The sequence below is a fragment of the Oncorhynchus gorbuscha genome, linkage group LG16 (genome assembly GCF_021184085.1).
Source record: "Oncorhynchus gorbuscha isolate QuinsamMale2020 ecotype Even-year linkage group LG16, OgorEven_v1.0, whole genome shotgun sequence".
Taxonomy (NCBI): Eukaryota; Metazoa; Chordata; class Actinopteri; order Salmoniformes; family Salmonidae; genus Oncorhynchus; species Oncorhynchus gorbuscha.
Window position 1 is genome coordinate 31,496,196 of NC_060188.1, and position 16,809 is coordinate 31,513,004.

A 16,809-nucleotide genomic window follows, 5' to 3' on the forward strand; every position below is an offset into this window, starting at 1 on the left:
CTCATGTGTGTTGAGGTTGGGTGATTATGGAGGCCAGATCATCTGATGCAGCACTCCATCACTCTCCTCCTTGGTCAAATAACCTTTACACAGCCTGGAGGTGTGTTTGGGTCATTGTCTTGTTGAAAAACAAATTATAGTCCCACTAAGCGCAAACCAGGTGGAATGGAGTATTGCTGCAGAATGCTGTGGTAGCCATGCTGGATTTCTAAATAAATAACTGAGAGTGTCACTAGCAAGCACTCTCACACCTCCTCCTCCATGCTTCATGGGAACCACACGTGGAGATCATCCGTTCACCTATTCTGCGTCTCACAAATACATGGCGGTTGGAACCAAAAATGTCAAACTTGGACTCATCAGACCAAAGGACAGATTTCCACCGGTCTAATGTCCATTGTTCATGTTTCTTGGCCAAAGCAAGTCTCTTGTTCTTATTTCTGTCCTTTAGTAGTGGTTTCTTTGCAGCAATTTGACCCTGAAGGCCTGATTCAAGCAGTCTCCTCTAAACAGTTGATGTTAAGATGTGTCTATTACTTGAACTCTGTGAAGCATTTATTTGGGCTGCAATTTCTGATGCTGATAACTGTATTAAACTGATCCTTTGCAGCAGAGTTAACTCTGGGTCTTCCCTTCCTGTGGCGGTCCTCATGAGAGCAAGTTTCATCATATCGCTTGATAGTTTTTGTGACTGCACAAAGTTTCAAAGTTCTTCAAATGTTCCGGATTAACTGACCTTCATGTCTTACTACATGATTGTGTTATTTCATAGTTTTGATGTCTTCATTCATTCATCAAAGACAAACCCTTGAATGAGTAGGCGTGTCCAAACATTTGACTGGTAATGCATATACTACAGATATTATGAAAAAACAGGACATTTGTATTTTGTGGCATACATAGCAAATGTGTAATTATATATGTATGAAATAACATTTTTAATACATTATTATTAACCAGATATTACTATGTTATAAGCTTAGATAATATATTGTACCTATTAATAAAATAGCATATGTCTATATGTATTAATGCATTTAAAGCGTGTGTGTTTCAAAATAACTGACATCTTCGGCTTTCACTTTGTGAGGTACGGCATTGTTTTCTGAATCAGGAAACATTTTCTTTGTCTTACTGTTTTACTGTTGCAAACCTTTCTGGGGCGAAACATTTAGGTAAAACGTTCTTTGGATTGTCTGAAGTAGATGGGTTGTAGATGGTCACTAGATGTTCAGTAACTGTCAACAACATTTCAACTAACTATTCACCAACCCTAACATTAACCATAATCCTAACCCTAACCGTAAACTTATAGCAGACATTTGCTTATCAACAGCTACTTAGTTGATACTATAACCATCTGTAGTTCATCTATATGGGGCTATAAAAATAAAGTGTGACCAACAATTATAAAGATAAACTGGGCTAATGGGACAAAACTACCAATTTATATAGACATTGTGTAAAAATTACGTGGTCTTTGTGTGCTACTAGAGTTGGAAAAAAAATTTGTTGTAATGCTTTTGATGTAATGATTTTTGATTAAATTAATCAGATAATTAATTAGGGATGAATGTACATAATTATTTCCTGTTTGTTGCTTGTTTGTGAAAGATCTGATGTAGATGTGGTGGACTTTGTCGGGAGACGATCAAATAAAGGAAAAGCTGTGGTATGTTTGAACTTGAGTGCAATTATGTCTGTTTATTTATGTGGGTTTTACTCTTTCAAACCCAGCGTTGAAATATGTCTGGTGTTAAACTTTGTGGCTGATATGATTCTCTACTGTCTGATCTTCTTCTTGATACCACAGCATCCAAAAAAGAACCTGACCAAGGCAGTGGACAAGCGGGAACCGAACGAGGGTTTCTTGGGTTTCTCTGCAGCAGCTGAAACTACAGATCAACATTAACAAGAGATCAGTACTCTGACAGGCCTGTAATAGCTGTTGTCACCTGTATTTAAATAGTACACGGATTAACACAATTCCCCACAATGGATTTAGCTGATTTCCACACACAATTAAAAGGTAACCTGCAATGTGAGCATTTGTTATGTTAGGAAAAAAATTACCATGCAGGGGTGCCACTGAATTATTGAATTTCTTTCCTTTACAAGGCTTGGATGATTTCTTCTGGCTTTTGTTCTGAAACTTCGCTGTCGTCGATAGAGTTGTAGGCACCTTAGGCTGCTGTTAACAGCAGAAGTACAACCTGACATTGACTTGACATTCATTTGTTTGCTATACTGTAGTTTTCGAATCAATTCATTGAAATGAAGACACTTCAATGTATTTGAATGTATAATAGTCTGTGAGATATTGTGATAACAGTGTTGTTACCTCAATGGGAGTCCCCTCAGCAGTGTGGCAGCATGGGATGCAGTACCAGCCTTTGTGACCTGCTGCCCCTGTCCTGCTCTTAGTTACGGCCATGTTCTGACGGTTAGCTGTTAATGCAGCATTGTTAGCAGAGCTGAGGTTTACCACCGTCTCCAGTGAGGCCAGTGAGGAGGCATCTGATGCCTTGAAGGAAGCCTGGCTGGTAATTGACTGCCTGAAGGATGAGGTGCTGTGCTCTGTGTCAGCTGAGTCCACTGATTCAGCTCTGCACTCGTCCAGTTCCCCTGTCATCCAAAGGGAGTCAGGGTTCTTCTCACAGCCAGTGACATCACTATTAGTGGCCTCAGCTTCAAGACAATACTTAGACGAAGTCTCTGACATCATGGCCGGCATCATGCAAGCTGGAGATGTACAACAGTTACATCACAAAGACAATGGTGTCCTTATGTCATGTTGATACCATCAATACTCTATACATGCATATATCTTAAAGAAATGTGACAGTGCTATGGTTGTGCACCATATAAATACCATGTTGTTAAAGTGAGATTTTTTTTCTCCAGTACAGAAATATCTGACTTACTAATCATCTTAGCATTGTATGGACACTTTATGGACAGGCCTATGTTGATCAAACCAAATATGCTTGTACAGATACCTTACCGTTGTTTGAAGTACGTTCAACCTCGTCATCATCACAAGCCTCTTGGAGACGTTCGTCCACTCTGGCAGCAGTCTGATCAAGCTCAGCCTCATCACGACCCTCTTGGAGATGTTCTCTGACACTGTCAATGAGCATGTCAGATAGAAGAGCATTGATGGTTTTCCTAGAGCTGGGCTTGATGATGCCCACTTCGCCTGACTGTTGTGTGATTGTGGAGTCATTATCATTCTCCAGGCATGCACTACTGCTTCGGGAGAGGGTGGGAGAGACCACCCAGTTCCTCTCTTCCATGCAGCTGTAATCCTCCATGAAAGATTCCACAGGAGGGCTGTGTGGAACACTCAGGAAGGTCTCCAGAAGGTTCTTGACCGCCCCCTCCACAAAGCTGTAGAGGAGCTCATTAGAGAACTCTGTGGACAAGTCAAGGCCTCCACTCCGGTTGTCAACTGTCGTGTATGAAAAACACTTTCTCACAGACTTCGTCTTCGCCATTTTAGACTCCAGGATCAGTTGCGCCACGTGCCAGATCAGTTGCTGAGAGAAGCGGCGGAGGTTAGGACTCCGAAGGAACCCCGCTAGGTCCTTGGAGTCCAGGAAGGCACGCATGGGGCATGTATACTGAGAGCCCCCACTGGATGAGGTGGACCTTCTGTCCATTTTGGGATTCACCAGATCCACGATGGAGGAAAAGATAGAGTTGGCGGTGATGTTGGCCTCATAAGCCATGTCTTCATCTTGGAGGGAGATGTGGTTCTTATCCACAGCTATGTTTGAGGAACACCCTGGAGTCTCCATTGTTCTGTCTGGGATCAGCTCTGAGGTCTCCCTGGTTACAGCTGGGATCAGCTCAGAGCTCTCCATGGTTATAGCTGGGATCAGCTCTGGGGTCTCCATGGTTCCATGTGGGATCTGCTCTGTGGTCTTCAGGGTTACAGCTGGGATCAGCTCTGAGCTCTCCATGGTTATAGCTGGGATCAGCTCTGGGGTCTCCATGGTTCCATGTGGGATCTGCTCTGTGGTCTTCAGGGTTGAGTTGTCCCCCTGCACCACAGGAAACTGGGCATCTAGCATCAGCAGACTTTTCAGGGTCACCATCACAGAGTTGACCAGGCTTTGGCTGATAGCCTTTTCCAACTCTGGCCTGGCGACCTCTTTGGACAGAACAGCACCAATATTGTCCTTTAGGCTGTGCAGAACAACAGACAAAATGTTGCTGGCTGCCAGGCTGGTAGTGGGAGTGGTGCAGCGAGAGCCTAGTGACACAGCTTCACACAGCTCAGTGGATCCAGAGGCTTCGTCCTCACTGCCCTCTGTGATGATCTCCTCCACAGCCATGATAATCCTCTGCTTCACCTCAGGAGTGAAGAACTCATCTGGACTCTGACGATCAGAGGAGGAGGAGGCAGTACTTTGCCCTGACGTCTGGCTGCAGTGTGAGGAACATGAGAGAGAGGGAGCCCTGCCTGTCTCTTCCCCAGCTGTCAGGCAGCACTGCGACTTCTGACACAGCGGTGATGGAGGAGACAGGGTTCTGTCATCAGTGAAGCCTAGAGATTTGTCCTCCAACACAGAGAACCTGGCGGTGCTGTACGCGCTGGTCACCATGTCTGAGCAAATGCGGCTGATATGCTCGTCTGAGAGGAAAGACCCTGGGTTGATTCTCTGTCCAATGTCAACCATCTCCAAGCGACTCTGACTTTCAGAGCTTTCTCTAGCTGCAGCTACAGCAGAATTCAACACCATGGGGATGTTCTTAAGAATACCTGAGAGAAGAGCCCCCATCTCAGGGTCGCTGGTGCCTTCTGATGTCATAGTCCAGACCCCCTGTAGAACCACAGCCAATACCCTGCTGGCCATGTGTTCTAACTCAGCATCCGTCCTCACCTCTCCACCTAAAAGAGATCCAAGGGGCTGTCTCCCCAGAAGGCGACCAGTAGCTTCACCCTGCCCTGTGAGGAAGCTGGACATTTTGTGGATGATTCTCACTCTCTCTGGGAGGCACCAGAGTGTGGAGGTGTTGTTGATGTTGATGGGGCCTGTAGCAGCGAGGCCTCTGATGGGGTCCTTCTCTGTGGATCCTGCTTGGTGCTGGAGGAGGTCCTAGAGGATCTGGAGGTGGCTCTGCTTCTCAGAGCTTTGCACAGGGAGATGGAAGGGAGGAGAACTTCAGTGGTGGTGGTCAACACCCAGTCGATGATGCCATCCGAGGCGTGACTCAGGTCCTCCAAACTAATCTGAATTTTGAAGAAAGGAGCAAACAAAAACATTTCAGTGGAGGATCCATTTTAACCAATGTGTTGTTGAGACGTTGAATCAATTCATAACGCTTTAGTCGGCAATGAGATACATGGGAACCTTTTTCAATGTGACTGAAAGGATAGTTACTGAAATCTCTGAACTAATATTTTATATTAATAACTAATACCTTAAAGGGGCAGTAGAAACATTAACAAAACAGAATGCCCCTGTTTAAAAAAAAAAGCTGAGGGATTGGTTTGGAGAAATGTAACCACTTTCAAATTCATAAATAGAGGATGCCAAGGATTATCCATGATATCAAGACTATTGTTTTGATCATGTTTTGAGCCATGTTTTGGGCCTGTTTTGTTTACATTTACTTTGCTTACAAATATTAGAGTAAACAAGATTATATTTTGGGTTCTGATGGGGTACGGCAGTCAAGCTAAGCTCATGAGACATTTATAACTTATGTACCCATTGATTCTTGAAGAATATATCATTCATTTATAAGTTCAAAAATAGATATCGCACCAACTGATTGCCCCTTTAAACTCTACACAATGGTTAGACTCACCACACCATGTAGACATTCATTCGCGATCCTCTGTTCTCTGAGATTGTCAACAGGGAGATTATGTAGTTATAATTACCTGCACTTCGTTCATTTGTAACATATTTCACATTAGGCTTCTTATTATATTACATTTAATTAAAATAAAACATTTTTATTTTTTATATTTTTTTAGGGAACTTCTTTTGTGGAGTGGTTATACACAATAAAAAACTACACATATAAAAACAACATACATACACTGTAACTGAACTTACTCCGCAGACAGTTTCTGTAGTACACTGAAGCCCTGTTGGGAGCGCTGTTTGCTTGGTTTCTGAGGACGTTGCTCTCCACTGACTCTGGATCCAGAGGCCACTGCAGTCTGACTTGTCTCCCTACAGCCAGAGGAACTGGACGAAGACTGGAGGTGGACAGTATCATCATTCATGGGTGCATTCCAAGCGGCACCCTATTCACTATATAGTGCACTCCTTTTGACTGGGCCTGTTCAAAAATAGTCAGGCCCTAGTCAAAAGCAGTGTACTACATAGTGGATAGCTTGCCATTTTAGACAAAAACGTGTGACTTGTGAAAAAACTATTTGCAGTGTATATAAATTACATTTCTCACTCCAGTCAAGCAGCCCAACACTTACATTAATGGGCAAAATGTCAGAAAACTGCCAGTTGTACTTGAGTAAAGTGATAAGAGAGATCAAGTGCTGTCAATTAGCTGATAGATAGGCAGATTACTAAACCATGCATCTGCTGTTACAACAATGAAACATTGTGTGCTACTTACAGTTCTATGCTGGTCCTCCAGCCCTGGGACTTGAGGGTTTGTAATCAGTTATATAGGCAACTGGATTTTTTTAAAGAAAAGTAATTTGCGAGAAAAGCTAAAAACAAGAGAACATCATCTTAATCTCATAATTTATCATTATTACTCATGGGATCTCTTGAATTTCTCCAGTTGTTGATCCAAGGACCTAAAAATATACTTAAACTATAGGAATCCACAACAGCCTACAGATAACAAGATCTGCATATGTGAGAAAAGTGATCGATAAACCTATTTTAGAATACAGTTCATGTCACTAGAACTTTAGAATTGTATTTCACTAGAATTATATTTCTATGGCAATTGCCTTTGTGACGTCACTGATAAAAACCCAAGTGGAGGTCGCGTGCGTTCGCATTGATGTGAGTAGCTTTATCGGTGTGAGCCCATTATGGAAATCAATCACCTACCATCAAGTCACAACACTTTCGGTTTCTCAATTTAGTTTCTCATAATTCAATACTCAAATATTCCCTTATCTCCGCTAGATGGAGGCAAAGCTTTGAAGTGAATTTGCAGGTGGCGCTCATACTAGATTTATATCACATGTTCTGTCTGATCTAAATAAATACATACTTCAGCGAAAAAAACAACAACTGAATACATTTACGGTAACACTTCCTTTAAACACACTAGTACACCACAGAGTACATGTAATATCTGCATAAGTACAATGTAATTACTATGAGTTACACAGGATATGGCCTTTTCTACAATTACTTAGGCCTACTACTCATTACTACTCATTACCAAGTGAAAATACATACAAACAATAGATGAGCTTCTTCTTTAGTCAACTTTTTTTCTTGCAAAAAAAAAGTTGTTTTATTGTTTGTTACATTTTTATTGTTAGATTAATGATTTGATTAATTAGATTAAACCAAGATATAACATCAAAATAGCTATTCTAGTGGTGAATCAAATATAATATAATAATAATATATGCCATTTAGCAGACGCTTTTATCCAAAGCCAGTATACATTCTAGCCTATAGATCATGTGTGCATACATTCTACGTATGTGAGTAGCCAGATAGCTAATTTAGAAAAATTGGATTGTCTTTTTCTCCTCTTTTTAATATTTACAAGTAACAATGGAAATCAACAACTCTGTCTCTGTCTTCCTTTGTTTCTTTCTTGTCCTAGAGTCTGCGACCATGTGAAAATCTGCGGTAGAGAAGAAGAATGTATGACAATTTAGCATTAGACACTACGTTACCCTATGCTAGTTATCATCATCATGTGTTCAATCGTTTAGACCTATAGCTAGAGAGGCCTAGTGGTTAGAGCATTGGACTAGTAACCGAAAGGTTGCAAGTTCAAATCCCCGAGCTGACAAGGTGCAAAATCTGTCATTCTGCCCCTGAACAGGCAGTTAACTCACTGTTCCTAGGCCGTCATTGAAAATAAGAATTTGTTCTTAACTGACTTGCCTAGTAAAATAAAGGTAAAATAAAAAATTAAATAAAAAGCTACCTAGCTAGTTCTTGTGTTATCCTGCATATTATGTTAGGGTACTACTACTCTGTGTAGTGTGCGTGGGCAATAACTAATTTTCCCCTTCTAAACAACACCATTTTTAAAAACTTTGGTAAAGGGTAAAGTCTACTAAACTTAGTCCACTGAGTCTGTTTGTAACATATTGTAGTCTTGGGAACAGAAAACTGTATTGAGATTGACTGTTTAATCAGCAGAATGTCCAGTTCCATCTCGCTCCTTATCTCCCACTGCCAGCTACTGAGCTTCCTATCCCCACCATATTTGTCTGGGAGAGGAAACGCCAACCGGATGCTTCACATTTACACTTCCGGTGAAACAGCTGGGCCATTGTGGCTTACTGGTGCTCTTCCATGCCGTCCCTAGGAGGGGTGCGTCACTCGAGTGGGTTGAGTCACTGACGTGATCTTCCTGTCCGGGTTGGCGCCACCCTTTGGGTTTGTGCCATGGGGGAGATCTTCGTGGGCTATACTCGGCCTTGTCTCAGGATGGTAAGTTGGTGGTTGAAGATATCCCTCTAGTGGTGTGGGGGCTGTGCTTTGTCAAAGTGGGCGGGGTTATATCCTGCCTTTTTGGCCCTGTCTGGGGGTATCGTCGAATGGGGCCACCGTGTCTCCTGACCCCTCCTGTCTCAGCCTCCAGTATGTATGCTGCAATAGTTCATGTGTCGGGGGGCTAGGGTCAGTTTGTTATATCTGGAGTATTTCTCCTGTCTTATGCGGTTTCCTGTGTGAATTTAAGTATGCTCTCTAATTAGCTCTTCTTTCTTTCTTTCTTTCTTTCTTTCTTTCTTTCTTTCTTTCTTTCTTTCTCTCCTTTATTTCTTTCTTTCTCTCCTTTATTTCTTTCTTGCCCTCTCTTGGAGGATCTGAACCCTAGGACCATGCCTCAGGACAACCTGGCCTGATGACTCCTTGCTGTCCATCGTCCACCTGGTTGTGCTGCTGTTCCAGTGTCAACTGTTCTGACTGCTCCTAATGAACCCTGACCTGTTCACCGGACGTGCTACTTGTCCCAGACCTGCTGTTTTCAACTCTCTAGAGACAGCAGGAGCGGTAGAGATACTCTGAATGATTGGCTATGAAAAGCAAAATGACATTTACTCCTTGAGGTGCTGACCTGTTGCACCCTCTACAACCACTGTGATTATTATTTGACCCTGCTGGTCATCTATGAACATTTGAACATCTTGGCCATGTTCTGTTATAATCTCCACCCGGCACAGCCAGAAGAGGACTGGCCACCCCTCATAGCCTGGTTCCTCTCTAGGTTTCTTCCTAGGTTCTGGCCTTTCTAGGGAGTTTTTCCTGCCACCATGCTTCTACACCTGCATTGCTTGCTGTTTGGGATTTTAGGCTGGGTTTCTGTACAGCACTTTGTGACATCAGCTGATGTAGGAAGGGCTTTATAAATACATTTGATTGATTGATTGTTCTATCTGCACTAACACTAATAAATTAGTGTTTAGCTACATTGAAAAGGAACTCACGTTACTCATAGTGTGTGTTGACACACCTAGCTGGCTAGCTATGAATGACTATGGCTTTTCAAGTCACTCAGAAGTGCTATTTGCAGAGTTTATTTTTTTAAGCTATTCCCCAGTGACCAAAAACATATTGCCCGTATGCTGCTTTGGTCTGTCAGCTGTTTAGAGTCCTCATTGCTTTGTTTTTCAGGTGTGCACTGGCATTGATATTCTCCATGTCGTCCGTGGCCACAAGAAGTAGACCATTTATTTAGCTTTATTATTTTTATCAATATTTTTGTTCTTTCCTGGATCAGCTGATGATGATCGACAATATCACTAGACAACTAGCCTTCAGCTAGACACCAATACACATCTAATCCATCCAACAAGTAGGCTATGAGCCATGACAGTAGCCGAGGCCTTTATGTAGTTGACTCTTTCGGTTAGAAGCATTCGATTTGACAGATTTGTGTGCCGAGAGAACGGTGTTTACTGGGCTGCGAAACATAATTAAATGTTAAGTAGGCATAGTTACACTTACAGTGCATTTCTCCATGATCCATGATCCAGATCTCCATGATCCAGCATTCCTATTGGGTTTAAGTTCAATGCTCTAATTCTATTGTTAAATGCCTAATAATGATAAATAATATGGCCATAAATGTCACTAATATAAGGAAAGAAAGGTAGTGTTTTATGACACACAGACAGGAGGCTGCTGAGGGGAGGACGGCTCATAATAATAGCCGGAAACCATGTTTGCTGTATTTGATACCATTTCACCAATTTCACTCCACCCATTACCACGAGCCCGTCCTCTCCAATTAATGTGCCACCAACACACTGTCTGTGAAGACTCCAAGCATATTTTACTGTTTACAATGCCTTTATCAATTCATTGTCTATGTTTCTAAATGGTGGTTGTGTGATGACAAGATATAACTGCTAAAACCGTGTGATATCTTAATAGTGCTTTCAAGACAACTGGGAATTCTGGAAGAAAACAAGGTCAAATCATGACGTCGATGATCTTCAGGTCGGAAAGTCGGAGTTCTAGAAAGATGCCTGTGTTTCTGACATTCAGAGTTGGATTACCAGTCAAAAAATGTTCCCAGTATGAGCTGTTTTTTGTTTTTTTGTCTTGAACATGCTGAAGTTGGGATTTCCGAGTTCCCAGTTGCTTTGAACGTGGCCTCAGCAGCTTTATCTGAAACCTGTGTGTGTTCATGTGTGTAAAATTGCCTCGGCTGTGAGTGTAGGCTGCTAGCAGTGGTGTAAGCCTAGTGGAGGGTAAACGCAGTAAACCCACCTTTTTCAGAAAAATGCATGAAAAGTAGAGAGAGCGTTAAGCATGAGCATCATCCACATACCAATTGTTTTCCAAACTTTGCTTTTTGTGTCAGCAATTAGACATTGTTCTTAGGGCTGACAAGGTAAGAATCTGTTGTTCTGTCCCAGAACAAGGCAGTTAACCCACTGTTCCTAGGCCGTTATTGTAAATAAGTATTTGTTCATAACTGACTTGCCTAGTTAAATACATTTTTTAAAAACATTTATTCGGAGTTTACACACCTATTTATTTTACCACACTAGGCTACATCACTGGCTACCAGTAGGCCTATTTGAAGTTCAAGTTCGGATGTTGGCATTATTTTGGAGTGGATGAATATACTTTTTGAAGTGGTTTGTTTGACAATCAGATAACAAAAGCTAATTCATCCATTAAATTACATATTTACTATTAGGACCATTATAAAAATGTGCTACGAGTTCACCCAATCATAGCCGCGGGAAGCAGGGGTGCTGAGGGTATTGCATCACCCCTTGAAAATATCAAAAGAAAATATATATTTGTCAAAATTATTATAATTATTTAAAAATTAATTTGTTAATGGTTTATTCTCAAAAGTAGTGCACTGGACCTTTTAGTAGTCCTGTATTAGCGGGTGGACAACATTTTTACTGAGGATATTAGTTTCCAGCCCGGGCTAGTTGAAAATGTGTTTAACTAGCCTGCTGGCTGGTGACATTTTGTCTTATCTAATATCTCAGGGCACAGACTTTGCACCAGGGCAGCTGGGCTAGTAAAAATAGTGGTCTACTAGCTCAACTGGCCAGTGCCCAAAATCCTTATGTTCCGTTCCAAGTGGGGAACAAGCGTGATTGCACATTGGATGATGCCTTCTCAGCTTGGATGAGTAGTATGTTGATATTTGTTTCTTACTTTATAAGTGTTTACTAAACAGTACATTCTAAATAGTATATAGTACGATTAGTACGCAGTATGCAGTTTAAGTCAATAGTAGGCAAGGCAGATTTTGGACAAGGCCACAGTGTTGCCTTCTAAAGCCAAACATGAATTTGTAATTTTATTGAACAAGCTTTTTCAAATTCAGCTCAATTCCAGCAAAGTTTGTTGAGTGAACAAACATTCATACTATAGCTAAATTTCTTGTCTTTCTGAAGTCCACCCCACTCACAAGAATAACACTAATCAAACCATGTTTAGGTTGTTTATTTTACAGTGAAGGCAAACGTGAATTTGTATTTTGACTCAAGTTTTTATACATTCAGCTCACTGTTAGCAAAGTTTGTTGAGTGAACAAACATGAACACATTAGCTACATTTATTGTCCTTCTAAAGTCTACCCAACTCACAGAATAGAGCTGATTAAGCAATTGGTTAAGTTGTCTGTTTTACAGTGTAGTTGCAGTGACTCAATCAACCACCTGTCAGCCCAGTCACTATTATTATCCCATCTGATTGTGATTAGTACACTAGCATATGGCTGTATAACCGATGCTCAAAGTTAAAGTTGAGGGAAACAATGTGTTGCGTGTATTTTGACAAAATATACACTTTATTCTTATCAAAACATAATTTGACATGTAAATCATTTTTACCTGAAAGAAATAGATCACAAAAAGACTGTTCTTTTTGCAAAATTAATCCTACTTTAAGTTAGCATATTCTGTCAAATGAAAATATAACGTTCCCTTATATAATGTGTAGCTTTTTTCCAAAGTACAATCCACATTAGTACTGAAAAGCTGATTTACTATCATTTGATTGCAGTATCGTTTAGTTTTTAGGAGTTTGAAGAAAATATACATTTTGTCATATTTTTGTGGTAAAAACTGCCATTTAAAGGGGCAGTACACCATCATTTAAAATATACTTAATTTTATTGAAAAAAACGTGATTCATCCATTGATCCTGAGAGACAATGACCAAAAATATGGCTTAATTGTCTTTATTTACTTACCCCACAGCCAACTGTAGCTGCTAGTGAAACAATGGGAGTGTTAGGGCCTATAGCAGGATGCGTCAAAAAGCATGCCCAAATCCTCAAAATCACTTCAAACCAAATGTTATAGCAACCAAAATACCATAACAAGATGTACATATAGAATATTCTGGGATATTATTGGAATTATTGTTTTTATATACCATTTTCCATATAATATCTATTTTTTGGAGAATACACACCAATACAGCTCTATATGTACATTCAAAGGGTAGTTTATTTCTGTATTACACTCCTACCAAGTATACATTCCACTGACAGACTTTTATGAGCTGTTTTGACTTCAACTAAGTATATATCTAAGGTAACTTTTATTTGTACAAGGTCATACCTAGTTATAACCATAGGTGAGTACATAACCTTGTCTACTCGATAAAAAAAGACGAGTCTACAGCAGGCCCACTTACAGCTGTAGCCTACACACTTCAATGTAAAATATCAACTGTCCGTTCACCTGTTCAATTCTACTGTATGTTTGCCTATAAACCGCGCTCCCTTTCGTTGCAAAACATAACATTATAATATCTAGTAGGCACAATTAAAGATGCGCATGGTAATTTGTTGTACGTTTACTTTGAGAATACGAACTCATCATGGCCAGAAAAGGTGAGGCATTTATTTTGTAATGCTTATGATAGTGTGTATGCATTATGTTTATACATTAAAGTGTCTTCTCGAGAATTTGACGTTACAGTATTCAGATGCACTAGCCTAAAAAATGTCTACATGATTTTCATCAAAGGCTATCTCATAGTCCACTGAGTTCCCACTCATTTAAAATTGACCACCAGCTCAAGAACATGCTTCATCTGAACTTTAAACACCTGTGACATCATTTTAAAATACTGTATCACATTTCCTTACAAGAACAAGTATTTCCATCTCTCTTCCTGAGAAAAGGGTTTTTGTAGATGACAAGTATGTAGCGGTAGACCCTATCTTGCCCATTGATTGTGTTACAGAAACAGTGCCTTGTTACCACGCTGGTTGCTTAGGAAAGAACCAGCCAAGGCTGACAAAGTAGCTTGTAGTCTCTTGTTCTCCTTTCTGACTGTATGGACCTTACACCTTACACTGTAACAAATTGCTGTACATTTAAAGCATTTTTTACAGTTAGCTACTGTAATTCTATATTACAGTACAGTACTGTAAAGAGCAATGCATTATGTTGGCTCACTGGCATTCCAATTTACAATAACATTTTACAGTAAATTAGTATAATTCTGTGGATTATGGTGCATTGTGGGAAAATGTTGTGAGCGAGGAAAGAATCTCTGAATCATTAACATATTTTGAGGGGGGCCTTGTAAATGGCTATATTTGTTGCACCCCTTAGTGAGAATGCTGTACCCCACCATAATACAGTACCATACCATATATTTTTAGTCTAAAATATTTTTTTCCTGTAAATCTAAAGTAATTTACTGTAATTCAGTACCACCCCACAGAATACAGTACCAGATTTATTTTAGGGGGAGTGCAAAACTCCTTTTAAACACTAGTGGGTGCATGCTATTGTTGTTTCGGGCTCATTAACATATTTTGTGCCTTGTAAGTGGCTATATATGTTGCACACGTTAGTGTCTTCTGTAACAGTTGACTTCTGCAACCGTAAAAGCCTTGGTTTCATGCATGTTAACATTAGAAGCCTCCTCCCTAAGTTTGTTTTATTCACTGCTTTAGCACACTCTGCTAACCCTGGTGTCCTAGCCGTCTCTGAATCCTGGCTTAGGAAGGCCACCAAAACCCCTAAAATGTCCATCCAAGTTGGAGAGTGTGCTTGCAAACAGACAATGAACACTCACAAGCACATTTGACTTAACCAAGTAATGTGACCAAACCATACACCAGTCATTTAAGGTTGATATACATGCGTGGTCTGTTGTACATATTTTTTTAGAAGGGCAAGGCCCCTTGTTTAAATTTGTCCTGGGCCCCCTACTGGCGAACACCTGACCTGGCAAGTGGCAACACATTGCCATGAGTGCTTGTGCTCTAAATTTCAGCAATTGTTACTGGTCAGGCAAGTCATTTAAGCTACTCAGGGGTGTCAAAACATTCGTGCCATTCATGCTTCGTTGTTGGTGTTGTTGATAGGATGATCATAGGATTATAACCCTAGGGATAGATTATTTAAGACAGATTTCAGCTTGATGGATGTTCATGTATGATACATGTGAATGGACAGAATGTGTGCTTTCATGTCCATCTGGGTTCCCGTCTACTTTCTCTACCACAGTTAGAATACAACAGAGCACAATCAGACCTGGAGTGACTAAGGGGGCAGTTGGAATTGAAGAGGGGGCACAATTTTTGTTGCGTTCTTGCTTTGGAATTATGTTGAATTCGGCTTATATCACGCTATACCACAATAAACATAAAGTTCAAATGCGGAGACTCCGAGATCATTGAGCGCTTTTGAAGTGACAGGTTGGTGTGAAATCCTTTGCCTGTATCAGCACAATGAACAGCGTAAGGGCATTTTGGTAATGAATATAGGCTATAAGATAGATAGGCTGCTTGTAATAGGTGAATTACCCTATGTGAATGTAGGCATGCACACAGCTGTATTACCAAAATATTGCAAACTAAATGTTGAAAGCAGGAGCCTAGTTATTCATGCATGCAAACAAAAATACTGAATAGCACTTTGGCTTACAATACCAACACAACTGCAAATGCGAACGAATACGAATAAAACAGTGGTATCTCGTAGTAGGCCAGGTAATCAAAATATCAGATCGATAAAGTCATGGCACAATCTATATTTAGGCTAGTTACATTAACAGTAAACGAATGCAGTAAATAAAAGACGAATGGTTTTAATCTTTTTCACATCTAGAAAGTCGGCTCTCTGGGCCTCTACCAGTTGGCTGTTGCGTTCACTGAATCGTTCTGACATTTCACCAATGACAGCATCCAACGTGCTGAAGAACAGTGTTTTACACTCAGTCTTTACTCCTCTGTCTGTGTCGGCCTACTGTACTGTCCACCACGTATTGCTGGATATTATACTTACATAATGTTGTCATTTGCTTGGGGCTCGTTGTGCGTCAGTACCACAGGCACTGCACTATGCCCAAATGGCTTTGAACTCGATGTTACACCTCAGCTTCTCGATGCACTCCAACGCACTGTGGACCACTTTGACTCTAGTGTAAAGATCTGTTGCTTTTGCCTCGAGTCATTTGTATGGAGGATCGAAGAGACTGAGGATTCTGTGCACCATGGGGGCTGTAAACCTAAATTCGGGGTCTGTCACCACCTTCAACAGCCCTCTCTCTAGCCTCTAATCTTACTTATGTGTTGTAATATGATGTCAGAGGAACTTCTGTGACATCATCACATCACAAAACTTTTAACACCCCAATTGACACAGTATCCAGGTGTCCGTTCCACGTTTTTATGGTTTCTGCAGTGTACACCGCAGAACATTGCGTGAACTACTACTAAGTGAAGCTTGTTTTCCCCCGCTTTTTATGGAAACTCAAGGAGTCATACCTATCCGCCACAGTGGCTTTTCATAGCCCCTCTACACACACTAGGGTGCGCTCTGTCCATTGTGCTGACACAGCGCAGCGGAGATACAGATATTGCGAAAACCTGTCACTCAATTATTTTAACCCATTTGCTATTTTTATATAGGGACATAAAACTAAAACTGAGGGGGCACAAGTTTCAACTGAGGGGCCTAAGCCCCCTTTTGCCTCCTTGTGGAGCTGGGTCCTGTCACGTGTGCTCCGTCTCCAGCCTCAAGGTCACCAGGCTGCTCACGTGTCACCATCGTTACACGCACCTGCGTGTCGTCAGACTCAACTGGACTACACCACTTCCCTGATTACCATCCCTATATACGTCGTTCCCTTTGGTTCCTTTCCAATGGGTCATTGTTTCTAT

General features: G+C 41.0%; 1 protein-coding gene across 2 annotated transcripts; it reads right to left on the minus strand.

Moving 5' to 3' along the window:
* Positions 1-1,682: 1,682 nt before the first annotated feature.
* On the minus strand, positions 1,683-5,884 carry LOC124000455. Of its 2 annotated transcripts, XM_046306813.1 has the most exons (5): positions 5,821-5,884; positions 3,005-5,239; positions 2,342-2,742; positions 2,074-2,191; positions 1,683-1,895 (listed from the first exon to the last, which is right to left on the minus strand). In XM_046306813.1, the coding sequence occupies exons 2-5, from the start codon at positions 4,971-4,973 to the stop codon at positions 1,783-1,785; spliced, it is 2,601 nt and encodes an 866-aa protein (XP_046162769.1). In that variant the 5' UTR covers positions 4,974-5,239; positions 5,821-5,884; the 3' UTR covers positions 1,683-1,782. The 2 variants fall into 2 exon arrangements, with proteins under 2 accessions (XP_046162769.1, XP_046162768.1); XM_046306812.1 differs by lacking the exon at positions 1,683-1,895 and having other exon boundaries at positions 1,949-2,191.
* Between the last annotated feature and the right edge of the window lie 10,925 nt (positions 5,885-16,809).